The sequence below is a fragment of the Platalea leucorodia genome (genome assembly GCF_965183815.1).
Source record: "Platalea leucorodia genome assembly, chromosome: 11".
Lineage (NCBI taxonomy): Eukaryota > Metazoa > Chordata > Aves > Pelecaniformes > Threskiornithidae > Platalea > Platalea leucorodia.
Genome location: NC_138833.1, coordinates 21,527,458 through 21,541,536, shown reverse-complemented (window position 1 = coordinate 21,541,536; position 14,079 = coordinate 21,527,458). Strand labels below are relative to the sequence as shown.

Genomic DNA, 14,079 nt, shown 5'->3' with positions numbered 1-14,079 from the left:
CCCTCTGGAGAACTCAGCTCACTCCTGATTTTCTTTCTCAATAAACTAAATCAGCAACATTTCTTTGTCTTGTTTCATGTGTTGTCTCATGAAACATTTTCTTTTGATTTGTTGAATGATGATGCCAGGCTGAATAGGTTATGTGCTCATAGCTCTGGGATATAATAAGAACAACGTCTTGCTCCCCTCCCTCTCATAAAAGGCAGAAAATTAAATACAGATGCATAAACCTCAGAGCTGTGTGACTGCACATAAATGATAGTGAGACTACATTAGTGTTCAGACCTTTTCAGACATTTGACACTGTAAAGGGCTGAAACACCGCTCTGAAGCGATGACGCTAGCTGATCTCTCCCAAGGTGTTTCTGGTGCACTTTCCCTGCGCAAGCCTCGTCAGCAAAACCCGTTCGGACTGTGGTGGTGTCTGCATCAAGAGCTGATCCCTGGCCTCCTGAGCACAGTCCTCGCCTGCGGCGTAGCACTCTGCAAGGGCAGCCTGTTAGCAAAGCCCATATTTCTCTAGGTCCTCCAAGTGACTTAGTTCTAGGTTTTTCTCATCTTGAAATCATCCTTTACCAGCCTCCAAGTATTTTAAGATAAATGCCCTCCTAGGGATGGTTCCTACTCCTGCCTACTTCTCCTCTCTCTTAGTCTTTAATAACATAATACTCTTTGCCAGCCCAAGGAATATTTCAGCAGTGTTTCACAACCCAAGGGCAAAGTATCCTGTTTTCTGAGAGTGCAACCTGTCATTGGCGTATTGTCCGTGGAATTTATTTTGCTTTTGTCCTTTGTTGGAGTATTGAATTGGTGGTTTCTTGATTCACACAAGAGAAACATAAATAAATTGGGCTTATCCCTTCTAAAAAGTAATATCTCCCACGTGCATTTCTTCTGGGAGCCAAAGAGAGGGGGGTGCTTGTTTTCCTTGATGGAATGAGGTCGTTCAAAAAAGTGATGCTTTGGTGGTAAAACAAAGGATTTATGTTAAGATGGGCAGATGGATGAAGTGGTGATTTCCAGATTAGGTTCAACTTTTCTAGGATCCAGGCTAGGGTCTCACATCATTCTGTCATCGTCAGACTATCAGTCCATTTCTGCAAATCTAACCCACAATGCTAATGGCTTTTAGGGGAAATAACAATTGTAAATTCTTTGCATATGCCCATAAAAGTTGCTCCATCTCTTGTCTGGTCCAAGGACTCCCTTCAGTGTCTGGGACACCCTCTTGCTTGCCTTCCCAGTTCACTGCTTTCCTGGTTTCAATATAACTTAATGATGTTTTACTGGGATAAAGCATGAAAATACAAGTAGAGACTTTCTGCTCTGGTAGTGGTTGATTCAATGTTTTGCTTGTGAAAAAGCACTGCATGTCAATATGCACTGATAGGTGCACACAGAAAATCAGGCAGCAGTTGCTGCTTTGGTTTGCACAGTTGCTCTTTTACCTGCAGGAATTTTCCATGGTTCTTCAGAAGGAACCTGTCACGTATTTCACTTGAAATAATGACACAGAGGGTGCATCTAACATATTTAATCTTCTTGTGACCCCTGTTGATGAAGCAGCATTCTTCAACAGTTGTGGTTTAACCCCAGCTGGCAACTGAGCACCACCCAGCTGTTTGCTCTCTCCACTCCCCCCCACCAGCGGGATAGGGGAGAGAATTGGAAGGGTAAAAGTGAGAAAACTCATGGGTTGAGATAAAGACAGTTTAATAAGTGAATAAAAACCATGCATGCAAGCAAAGCAAACCGAGGAATTCATTCACTGCTTCCCATGGGCAGGCAGGTGTTCAGCCATCTCCAGGAAAGCAGGGCTCCATCACGCCTAACGGTTACTTGGGAAGACAAACGCCATCGCTCTGAATGTGCCCCCCTTCCTCCTTCTTCCCCCAGCTTTACATGCTGAGCACGATGTCGTACGGTGCGGGATAGCCCTTTGGGCAGCTGGGGGCAGCTGTCCCAGCCGTGTCCCCTCCCAGCTCCTTGTGCCCCCCAGCCTCGCTGGTGGGGTGGGGTGAGAGGCAGAAAAGGCCTTGACTCTGTGTCAGCACTGCTCAGCAGTAACAAAACCATCCCTACATTATCAACACTGTTCTCGGCACAAATCCAAAACATAGCTCCAGACCAGCTACTGTGAAGAAAACTAACTCTGCCCCGGCCAAAACCAGCACACTGGCTTATCTCTCTCGAGATTGCCACCCTGACAGAGACCCGGAACGTTACTTCAGAATAAGCATTAATAAGTCAACTATGAATGCGCACAAACACACACACACACCCGCACACGTACATATAAGCACGGTCACCGCCTGAGGGCAGAATGAAGGCTACGTCTACTGAGCAAAACACGCTCTCTGCTGCACGCAGACGCTTCAGCCACCATGAAGACGGCAGGCGTGTTGCTGCTCTTTGCTCTAGCCCTTTGCTGCATCCCAGGTGAGTAGCTTCACTGCCTCCTGCTCTGCCTTTGAGTAAGCGCTGGCTGTCTCTAAAACCACAAAAAACACCCTCAGACTGGAAAGATCTTCATTCTACAAGGACTTATTTACTCCTAGAAAGATAGTGTTGAAAAGACTTGACATCAAAGACTATCACTTATGGGGTAATATTTTAGCAACAGAACTGAGTGGGTAAGAACAACTGTGGGAACAGCTCTACTCTCAGCGCTAGTTTATGCATAATGAAAGAAGTGACATGTACGTGGTACAACCCGGAGACTCAGACATCCAGTATTTAACCTCTGAAATGTTGCCGAAACACAAATTATTTTACTGAATGAAAGCGAACATTTCTTGTAGTCATCCTGAACTGAGATGCAATTTGAGAGCTGAACAGTTGTAGAAGCTTTATAGAAGTTACATCTCACGAAATACTCCTCTTACTTAAGAACTATTGTGGCAATGCATGTAAGACGCTGCCTCCGTGTGCTTGCCAGCTTTATGACCCTGTTTGCCTCAATAACTTGCTTAGCTTTGGGTACATGTCCTGTTCCAGCCTTTGAACCATGGAAAATGCCTTCCTCTTCTTTCATTTTGTACACCCTTTTCCATCTTGGCTGTAACCCTCATTAAAAAAATTATGCTGCAGAGTCAATATTGTAAACATACAATACAGCACAAAATTTTGCCTGAAATTCCTTTTATCTACGAAGTCATTTGCTAACAAACAGTGAATTGAAAGTTGCGTATTCAGGGCACGCAGTCACAGATTTTTAACTCTAACAGAACCCATGAATTGCTTTTGGCTCATATTTCCTTCTTTTTTTCTTTTTTCCAGATACTGATGCACAGGAGGTAAGGGACAGATCTTTCTATTTTCCATCATTCCTTTCCTTAAAGCAGTTTCTATATAAATCCTTACTAATCACATTGTGATCGAGCGTTTGAAAACCCTGAGTCATCCAGCTGTCTGAACATTTGCCACAGATATTGTTGGGTGAAATTGCCATTTTCATCTGATGATAGTTTCAACAAGTAGTGCAGTATTGGGTTTGCGTCCAAGTTATTGTCCAAGTTATTGCAGCAGCGTTTACGACGGTTACACAGGCTCTGCATTGCTGGAAGCAATGTACCACTGCACTCCTGCCCTGTCCCTGGGCTTTTTCTCAGCATCTGCTTCTGGCCAGTCCTGGGGGGAGCTCGGGGTGTGGGGGGTTCTCCTAATATCACCTTTCTTACATAGCTGTTGTTGAGAGCTTTATTGTGAACATAGATTGCATCTATCTACAGGACTACTGCAGTAACTACAGTGTACCCAGCGATATCTGTACGATGGAGTACGTCCCACACTGCGGGTCTGACGGTGTAACATATGCCAATAAATGCTTATTCTGCAATGCATTCCTGTATGTATGAAAATAAATCTCTTCACTGACTAAATGGTGAACTAACTTAGCTTAAACTAACTAATCAGGCTTGGAGACTGGTTGGAGAAGTAAAGTTCTTTTATTTTGTGTTTACCTGTTCTTTTACTGGTGGGGATTAGTTTTTATTGGGAGAATTTGCCAGGAATTCCTTTCTTTCAGGTATAAAGAGGTAACATTTAGTGGAGTTCTTCAGTTCCCTCTTAAGTAATTTGCTGAAGAGCTTTCTTCCAGCAAACAGTTTATTTCCCATAGACTATTTGTTCTTCTTTTAAATGAAGTCTTTGTCTTGTCTTTCAATGTTAATAACAAAAGGAAATAGCTGGAATAGTGTTCAGAAGTTTTCCGTTTTGTTTAAGTTCCTCTATGATGTATCCTTCACCAGAGGGACAGACAAACAGTAGAAGCCCAGATGTTCTGTCTCTGAGGTACTGATTTCTTTCTCCGCAGGAGAAGCGGTCGGACTCTTCGCTTGAGATACGTTAAACCGTGTTAACTTCTCGACAGGCTTCAGCTCAGAAAAAGAAATCCTCCCTGGCGATGTTCCCCATGGCAGATACTCCCCTAAAGCCTTGTCCTGAACCTTGAAAGCTCCTGATGAATCTTGAAACCTCTGCTTAATAAAAAAAAGCCATCAGCATTTATGTCTTGCTTTAATAATATGTCTCATTCTCTGTTACACTGGACACTTTTAAGACTCAGCTGGACAGGGTGCTGGGCCATCCTGTCTAGACTGTGCTCTTGCCTAGAAAGGTTGGACCAGATGATCCTTGAGGTCCCTTCCAACCTGGTGTTCTATGATTCTGTGATTCTGTTTTTACCGAAGATGTTGCATGATCACATCACTGCAACAACCCTGGGGTGCGGGTGTTAATGGGCAAATTACAGGGAGAGGGAATACGTTGTTCTGAGCTACAAAGAAATCAACCCCAACCACAAAGGCAATGGGTAGATCTTGAGGGCATCTGCCTTCATCCAGCTTTCCAAAAGAAAAGCAGGGCTGGAGATGCAGCCTGGTGCAATTCTCCAATCAATTTATTCCACTAAGGGCATCTCGGACAGACGCTCTCTGCTTGGGTGAGAGGATCTGTCTGCCTCCCTAACCGCTGCTGTCAAATACCTGCTGCCTCACGCCTGCATTACAGTGTGGTGGACTTGGGTGGCATGAATAGACCCCGAGCAAGCCTGAACATACACATAATTCGAGGCGGTCCCCAGACTGTTGCAGTTGGGGGTGTTTTGCGGCTGCTCTGCAAAAGTCATGGAGGCACAGAGGGTCTTGCTGGCACCGGGAGCTGCTCATCCCTGTTTCTGTTTCCAGGGTTAGCCCCAATTTCTTATGCCCGCAAGAGAAGTGGTGAAGAAGGGCAGCTCCCAGCTCCATCTCTTCCCCTTGCAAGCAGGGTTGGAAACACACCTTTAGGTGGGAGAAGCCCTTTTGCAATCCGCTCTGCCTCCCAGAGCAACAGGACAAGGTGTTTTCTCTGGGCAGGCAGATATCTGGCTGCCCACTTTCTTGTTTGCAACGTTCATCGGTGCGGGGTATTGCAGAAAAAGCAGTGGGCAGTCAGTCCTAACAGACCTGACGTTTGGAGGACTGCTAGTAATCGTTACCGCAGCCCGTTTCTGCACCTCGCCCACCACTTAGCTGCTGCTTGTAGGTAATTACATCGCCTGTCGCTTGTAGAGGATCCTTTGAGATTCTTCGGCCTCTGGAAATCTCGGCCGATGAAAGGAAGGGCTCAGAGTCATAGCGTTAATTTATTATTCATTAACAGCAAAGCGTTGGCAGTGTGGTGTGCTGTACAGGCAGCAGTCTCACAGTCAAATAGTTAATGATCTTAAGTGACAATGTGTCACTTTCCAGAGACTGGAGAGAGCAGCTCTCTGAAGGGAGACAATTTATTTCCAAAAGACATGACTCTCTGCAACCATTTAGTGCCAACTCCCTTCCTGGGGCTGGAATGTCCCTCCTGTGAGAGGGAGGTCTGCGTGCAGGAAGGCATTTCAGTGCCAGATGCCATTTCTTAGGACCAAGACAAATCGAGGCTTTGGGAGGCGGTGCTGGGGACGTGCGGCTCAGGGGCTTCATGCCCTTTCTTGTCCCCCTCCACTGCGCGAGGGAGTCGGGGGTAAGAGAACACCAGCTCCAGCACTTGTTTTCTTTCCCGTGGAGCAGCAGAGAGGATGAGGATGGCCCCCGGGAGCCATGATGCCTTGGAGACAAACAGAGCTCCCGATCGCGCTCAAGATCCCAGTGGTCCTCAGACGGCATCTTCCAGGGGCCATGTCCACTAAACAGGAAAATCCACCAGGCAATTGAGGGGAAACTGTGAGTAGAAATGAATGGAGACAAATCCTCCCCCCGATGCAGTTCCGCAGTATTCCTCAGGAGTAACCGAGGGTGGAGCAGGACCCCAGCGGCACCCCAGACCCCCCGCCCCGGGGGGCAGCTCCCCGGGATGGAGAGGAAGACAGTCCTCTTTTATGGACACCTCATTGGAAATCATTTTTTTTGTTGCTGCTCAATAAAATCCTGCCACAACAACACAAAATCCTCTCACCATTGCTAATCTAACTCTCCCTCCAGGAAATTCAAGGCAGGAAACATTGTCTGCCTGCCGAGGTATTTTATGGTACAATTCTTTAAGCAGTACCTCGGCACTTTATGTCATTATCTGATGTTTGTGAATTTAGGAAATGCCATTCAATTACCCCACAACCTGATTAACACATTGCATGTCGTTATTTTGTTCTGCTCTATTTTATATCACTGCTTCTGTTTTAGTGTATTGTTCTACTTGTTGCTGGCCAAAATATACCTCAGGCCAGTCTAGACCTTTCTGTTAATGCAGTTTCTCTCTGAGGCTTCATTCAGGATAAACGGTTTGTTACTATGTTCTTTCTTGATGCAGAGAAAAATAAAATGATGTTTTAAAAGAAAATTACTTGGAGACGTCGTTTTTGGGGGCTGGCTGTGTCAGAGCTATTGCAGCAAGGCAGAGCTGAGACTCGCGGAGGGACTGGGATGTGTGGGGCCAGATCCTCAGGCTTTTGCTGTTAGTACGTGGCTCCCAGACAGTCAAATTATTCCAGACACCCTTGGCTGTGATATCATCTATGCATAAAAGATTGGAGATATGCAGGCAGCAATCAGATAGCTGAACTGCAAGGAGAAATATTACATGAGTGCGGCTTAGAGCAGGGGCTTTGCTTGCTGTAAATGGAATTCACGTTCTCATAGAAGATCCAGTTCTGCCCCCATGTGCAGGAGCCTGGAAACAGCAACCTGTTTTGTCAGCTCTTGCAGGGTGCCACATCGCCAGTCAACGGCAAAGAAATGCATTTCGCATTTGTCTCTCCGGTAGCATAGACTGGAGCCCAGTACCACTTTATTCTTGATTACGGTGTGGCGTGTGACAGCGGGATACGGGAGCAAGGACAACGATACTGCTGCTGGAATAACAACACGTGGTCTTGCATGCACATATCCACCTTTTTTATTTTCAAAAAAAAGTTAAAAAGTATCATCGCTCTTCGTAGCCAAATGAAGCCTGTGACAAGTTTTAAACTAAAGTGGGGAAAATAAATGAAGAATTTTTAGGTTGTTGTAGATTATGGACTTGTTTGAGATAGAGATCTCAAGACCAGAGGAAAAGACTTCCAGGAAAATGTCACTGTTATGGGAAAAAATAATGCTGAGTTAGAAACTGGGTAGAATTTCCAGAGTTATTGGAAATTTACCTTAATACAAGAGGATCCATCATATGACTACCAGTGTTTATCCCACTCACGTGGCCATAACCTTCTTGAAAGTTTGCCCTCCAAGAGCCTGAAATAGGAGGAAGAGTTTTGTTTAAACTTTTCTGTGGTTCTGTAGAAAGGTTGAAATAATTCTGTGGCCAAAGTCACTTTACTGAGCCCACCATCATCAGACTCCTGAATATCACAGAAGGGTTTTGGCAGGTGAATCCATTTTGCCCTTCCCATTTGCAACATGTGTATGACATTTCCCAAAACTCACTCTTCCAAATGCATGGAGGCAGTTGTTTTTGACTGCTCCTAATGCCTGTTTTCAACCCTTCTGCTGCCCCGCAATTAGTTCTGTCCGATTCCCACTGTTTCTTGTTAATGGAGCTCCTTGTGCAATCCCACGTCACGCCTAGCCCAGCAGCTCTCGCTGCCCTGCCCTTGACTGCTGCCAATTATCTCCCATCCTTTCTCATAACCCTGTAGCAAGACTCTTCCCTTGCTTCTCTTTTTTTCCCTCTTGCCCTGTGAAGGGGCAGGGATTACTGGAGGAAGAGAGCTGCTTTTGGAGCAGTCCTGGCTGGCTGCCCTGACTCGCAGAAGCAGCATGTGGATCAGAGGGGGATCTCCCCAGCGGATCTAATTAATGAAAGGGCAGGTGTTGGCCAAACCCGAGGATGATGCCGCTCCCTAGCAGATACCCTGCCATTCACAACAGCTCCTGAGCGACCAGCGTGATTTCAGTCTGGGAGGAGAGGAAACCAGAGAAGCGGCACAGTTTCAGGTAATTGGGGACCTCAGATCTGGAGATGGATGTGGAGAAGGGCCGGAGAGGAGACGGACTACATTCCCGTAGCCTCACTAACCACCGCAGAACGAGCAAGTGCCATCTCCCCCAGCGGCTGGTGCAAGGTCTGAGGAAGCTTTGTTTTCAGGCTTCGGCATTCTTGCCCCTGGAGAATAATCAATATTAATGCTTCTGTGATTACTGCTTCCCTTCCAAATATGCTCACAATCAGTTCAAGGAATCTGAAAGTCAAGTCACTCAGGATGTTAAGGATACAACAGAAACAGCTTTCAAAGGAACCCATCAACTTCTGATATTTGTGAATGAGATCCAAATAGCATTACTCATTTATTTTTCAGGAAAATGATTTCATTGATATGAACAGGCCAAATCCCGCAAGCTCTATTCTGTGACTACAGTTCCCTTACACTTTCAGCTACATTTTTATGATTTATCTGCCCATGCCAAGACTTCAACATCTCCCAGGATAGTAAGAAAAACAATTCTGATTTTCTATTTAAAACTCAGGCTGCCTTTAAGCCACATGTATGAATCAAGCTTCTTCTAAAGCACAAACATGTTCATCCCTCAATTCCTTCCGTGACTACCTTAAATCAAAAATGCATTATTTTATGCAATATTCCTCATTTGTTTTTCCATATACTTGCGATAGAGTTGAACCACTTAACAGAGCCCAGCACATTATTCTTCACTTATCTTCCTTAAAACAAGACTTTCAGCTGACGCTCTAAATTTAATGCCATATAATAGAGGGGCGAAGGGGGGAGTCTAAGGACTCACCTTCTCTTTGCGGCTGCTGCGAATTTTTCCTGAATGTCTTTGGTATTAAGAAGCCCATGTCACCTGCACGGAACACCACTCGCTTGCCATTAAGAGGAAACATTATCCCAGTCTGGATTTAAGGCTGCTTATTTTCATAATTTCTTAATCAGACTCGTGCCCATTGCCAACACATGAATAGCTCTTGCTCCTACATAGAAATGTCTTTATAAACTTCTGAAGTTTTAGGTAATGCTGTTGTGATGACTGTTTCCTTCCTGTTGGTGAGAAATCCAGCGTACCAGGAAACTGCAGGAGGGAGTGTGGAAAGATTCATTGAGCCCTCAGCATCTTTAAAGTACACCGATGCTTGCCAAACCCCACATTTGACCTCTGTAAAAGCTTAGAGTGTCCTATGCTGCTGTCCTCCCACTCCGGTGTACCAGGCAACTCTCCTGGAGCCCAAATACCGGCTAGTTTATGTAATATGGTGCGCACACGTTCAAACACTTGCAACGAATGGGCTTTTTTTGCTTTACCAACTTCCATACGTAATTTCACAACATCTACTGTTGAGACAGTGCTCTTGTTTGGAAAGTACAAATCTCTCATTGTACAGCAGGGCGCCTTTGTTAACAAGCTGGGTGTAGCTCACATTTTTGTTTAATTCTTCTGGGCATCTCTCTAGCAAACAAGTGTTCTTTAGAGCTCAACTCAATAATCAATACAATTTTCTTAGTTTACAGAGCAAATTATTACTTTATGGGATGACTTCGCAAGGTCAGGGAGATGTATATATACAGTGCGGAGAGAGAAGGCTGAGAACCATCGACTGAACTCAACAGCGACAGATTTGCAAGTAACAGACTACACAACCATCTCCGCGATGAAGACAACAAGAAGCGTTGCCCTTCTTGGGCTTGTGCTTCTCAGCTGTCTTTCTGGTAAGTTGTTTTTGTTACAGTCTACGCTAGCTCTCGAGTCCTCCTGAACCCTTGCCTTTATATATACATCTTAAAGGAGAGTTCAGCCTTTTGGAGAAGTGATGATTTAGTAATACATGAGCTCTCTTTTAATGACCTTTATCCTTGTGCAGATAAATACTGTAGATCGGTAGGATGCATTTGTCTGATTTAAACTTGTGAGACTTTGTGGGGATAATAATGCTGCAAAAGGAGAAAAGTTTATGTCCCGTTTCTTCTTTAGTGAGTCAAAATTTCTGCATTCACAAATAACTGATTTTTTCAATCTTAGCATATAACTTCTTCTTTACTTAGAGCAGATAAAACATTTGGGAAAATAATAACTTCTCGGTAATAAGAAAGCGCATTTGGTTATTTTGTTGGGAAATTGATGATTCCAAAGGAATTTTAGTCAAGGACATTGTACAATTTTTATATTTTATATCTCTGTTTTTATTGTAGATATTGTTATTGCACAACAATGGGTGAGTAGTAGATCTTCTTTGTCATTTAGTCTTGATTTCTAAGTCTAGATGAATAATTCATACTCACACTATAACTCAGGAAAGGCTTGAGGGAGAAAAAAAAGAGTGACTGAGAAAGGAAGAAGAAAAAGTGCCCCTAAGTATTATACTGCTTCTTTTTCCCAAAATAAGAAATATCTTTGTCAGAGAAAGAGAATTTACCATGTTGATGACAAAAAAGAAGGCGATTAATAATGTAGAGTGAGAGTCAGCACATCACAGAGTGCCAGCAGAAAATCCATACAACTATTGAATAACTGCCTAAGTATCTTCCCTGTCTTGATTCCCCAAGGAATGATCATTTTTGCCTGCAATTCTTGCCAAAAGTACTGAAAGTACTGAAAGCGAAAAGGTGCTTTTGTACGCTGTAAGAAACATGGGATATTTTGTCCCCCCTCTTCTTCACCGTGGAAGAATGATAGAGAAAAGAAATGACCAACGGTAGTCTCCCAACACGGCGAAAACATGATTAACACAAGCACGCCCTTCTCTCCACTTGGAGACTTTACGAGTCTTCTTTAACAGGTCTCCTGCAGCAGGTACCGGTTGGCTGGAAAAGCGCAGCCTCTCTGTCCCCGCAGCTACCAACCCGTCTGCGGGACCGACAGCGTGACCTACCCCAACGAGTGCTCCCTCTGCAGAGAAGTCTTGTGAGTATAAGGTCTCCCGATTACCTACAATGCCAGTTCAAGCAGCAGACATAAGCCTTTGGGGTTGTGACTAATCGTGGGGTGAACTAGATTTTTCAAAAGTTTCAGTCTTCCCTAATGCCCGTGGCCTTCCGTGTCAAAGCTCCTGAATCTGATTAACTACTGGGGCTTTACGAGTGGGGACACTTAATGAGTGAGATGACTACATGGTATCAACAGATTAATCCTTCTTTTCCTTCTCTCGCTCTCCCTCTAGCCGTAACCGAGTCATCGACAAGAAGCATGATGGAAGATGTGTCAAGGTAAGGTCTGGGATCGGTTCCTTCTCCTGCTGCACTGAGCAGTGGTGGGTGAAATGATGGCAGAGAGATAGAGAGAAACCTCACCTAGGATTAATTCTGTATTAAAAACAGACAATTTTAAAATGTCAGAAATGGAATGAAAATGAAGAACTTCAGATTTGCAAGAATTTCTTTTGAATTTTGTTTGAACAGTTAAAATCAGTGAGTTTTAAAATGTTATCTTGTTTATATCACCAGACTTAAGAATGGAAACTTTTGGTTTCAATAATGCTTCAGCATTATCAAAACACTTCTCTTTAGACTTAGAGGCTTGTTGAAGCTAAGAACTTCCCAGAGGAAGCTTGGATTTTGACTAAATTGTAATTTTGCAGCAGAAAAAACAATTCTATCAGAACATTCATCATAAAGTTTGTTTATCAATACATGGAGCTACCGGGTGGTGAAGTATCTCTATTTTTAGTTTAGAGAGAGATAGTAAAGAAACACTGGCTGTGCAATTTAACATAATACAATGACTTCCATTTCGATACACTCAGAGTAATTGCAGAAACACCAAGGTGAGCATAAACTCCATTTTCAAGTGGCATCAACATTTTGCAGCAAAAGTTGCTGCCGCATAAGGCATTTTAGGCAAAGATCCTTCATGGTGGCATTCACAGTGAAAATCCCCAAGATGACAGTGATGAAGCCCATTTCAGGACAAGAAAAAACCCAGATAGTGCAGGATTGCTGTACCCACGTGCAGAATTTCAACTGTTTGTGCTTCTCCAACTGCACCGCGCTGGGGCTGGATGCTCCTCTCCCCTTGCAGCTCTGGGGAGGGGGGGAGATGTCTTTTGCACCACGCTCCGTTACACAGGACTGATGCAAAGGGGAGCAGAGATTAAAAATGTTGTTGCGTGACTGTTTCAGCTCAACTGTACTGGCTACCTGAGATTAAGCGGTGGTCGTGTGAGGCCCTGCACCCAGGAGTACATGCCCGTCTGCGGCACCAACGGGATTACCTACCGTAACAAGTGCAGCTTCTGCGATGCTGTGGCGTAAGTGAAGGGGCTGGGTCACAGGAGGGGTTTCTGGATCAGTAGCTGCTCGTGTTGGTATTTAGAGTGTAACGAGGTAGTTTGACTGGTGAAGCAGCTGCGCCGTGCTCACTCATTCTCAACTCGCTTTCTTCCCAAAGGAACGGACTGGACGTAAACCTGCGCAGCATGGGAGAATGCTTCCAGGTAAAGCGCAGAAATCTGCACTCTTAACTGCTGTTACAATACATTTTAGAACACAAATTCACCGAATCATAACTAAATAATAGAAACACCTGCACTGTCCTCATGCATTTGGCCTGGAAATAGGATTTGAGGAAAATCGTGAAAGTATGCTAGGGTCAAAGGGTATTGAACCAAATCCATGACTCAGATATGCAGTCCCCGCTCTGACCTGGGAACACAGCAGTCAGCGGGTGCTGAGATCTTCATTTACTGGGAAAGGGGCTGAGCAAGAGATGCTGCCTCAATCCTGCGGGAGAGCAGGAGGCTCATATACTACCGGCACCGGTAGCGGTGATTCTTCGGGTAGCAGTACTTTCTGCAGTGTGGCTTGCAACCTTCCACTTTCTGTACGCTTGCCTCTGCAAGCCAGCTGAACCAGAGCAGCCAGTGAGAGGACCAGCCTGGAAACACCAGCATGGTCATTTCACTATTTATAGTAGTATTTATTAGATTTTCCCCACCACCACCTTCTCCCCACTTCAGGGTGCTCCAGGCAAGCACTTTCTCTGCCTTTGAGTTTGCAGAGTCGCTAGAACAACAGACCCTGCACCTGAAAAGTGCTTTTATGCTTTGCCATATCATAAATAAACTCATGTAGGAAAATATGGGGAACAAAAGCTTTAAAACTTGTTGTTGCTCCATTATTAGCGGATTGACTGCAGAGGTTGGAATATCAATGCCATCTGCACCGCCGACTATGACCCCCATTGTGGCTCCAATGGCAAAACTTACGGAAACAAGTGTCAGTTCTGCAAAGCAGTTGTGTAAGTATGGAGCTCACCGTGTAGCCATGAAACCAGAGGAGCTGGAGCACACACGCATCGGCGGTAGCTGGTGTGGAAGCCCCAGAGCTCCCGTTAGCCCCTCAGTAAATTCATCCCTGCTCCGCTTTCCTCTCCTGACACTCACTCCTCTGTCAGCCCCCAGGCACTGAAGATCTTAAGCCCGAGTGAGTCTTCTCCTTCCCTTGCAATTAAATCCAGATCCCCGTTTGCAGGCTCATAGCATTGCTGACTCCCTCCCTGCCAGAGTGATTTAAACTGTGACCATAGGAGGTGTCCAAAATTATGGGGTTTGTCCCAAATCTCTTTCACGCGAGAAAGCGTGTAACCTGAGGAATCAGGAAAGAGGTGAAACATGAAGGACTTTATAACTTAGAGATCATGAACGCATTGGCTTGTTTGGGTAAAGTTA

At 44.8% G+C, this 14,079-nt stretch overlaps 1 protein-coding gene across 1 annotated transcript; it reads left to right on the top strand.

Annotated features, from left to right (window-relative positions):
- Positions 1-2,384: 2,384 nt before the first annotated feature.
- LOC309596232 (ovomucoid-like) lies at positions 2,385-13,653 on the top strand (the record flags this gene model as incomplete). Its single annotated transcript, XM_082324085.1, has 7 exons — positions 2,385-2,439; positions 3,280-3,296; positions 11,194-11,318; positions 11,575-11,620; positions 12,533-12,660; positions 12,801-12,846; positions 13,534-13,653. 7 exons carry the CDS (start codon positions 2,385-2,387, stop codon positions 13,651-13,653), a joined length of 537 nt encoding a protein of 178 aa, XP_082180211.1.
- Between the last annotated feature and the right edge of the window lie 426 nt (positions 13,654-14,079).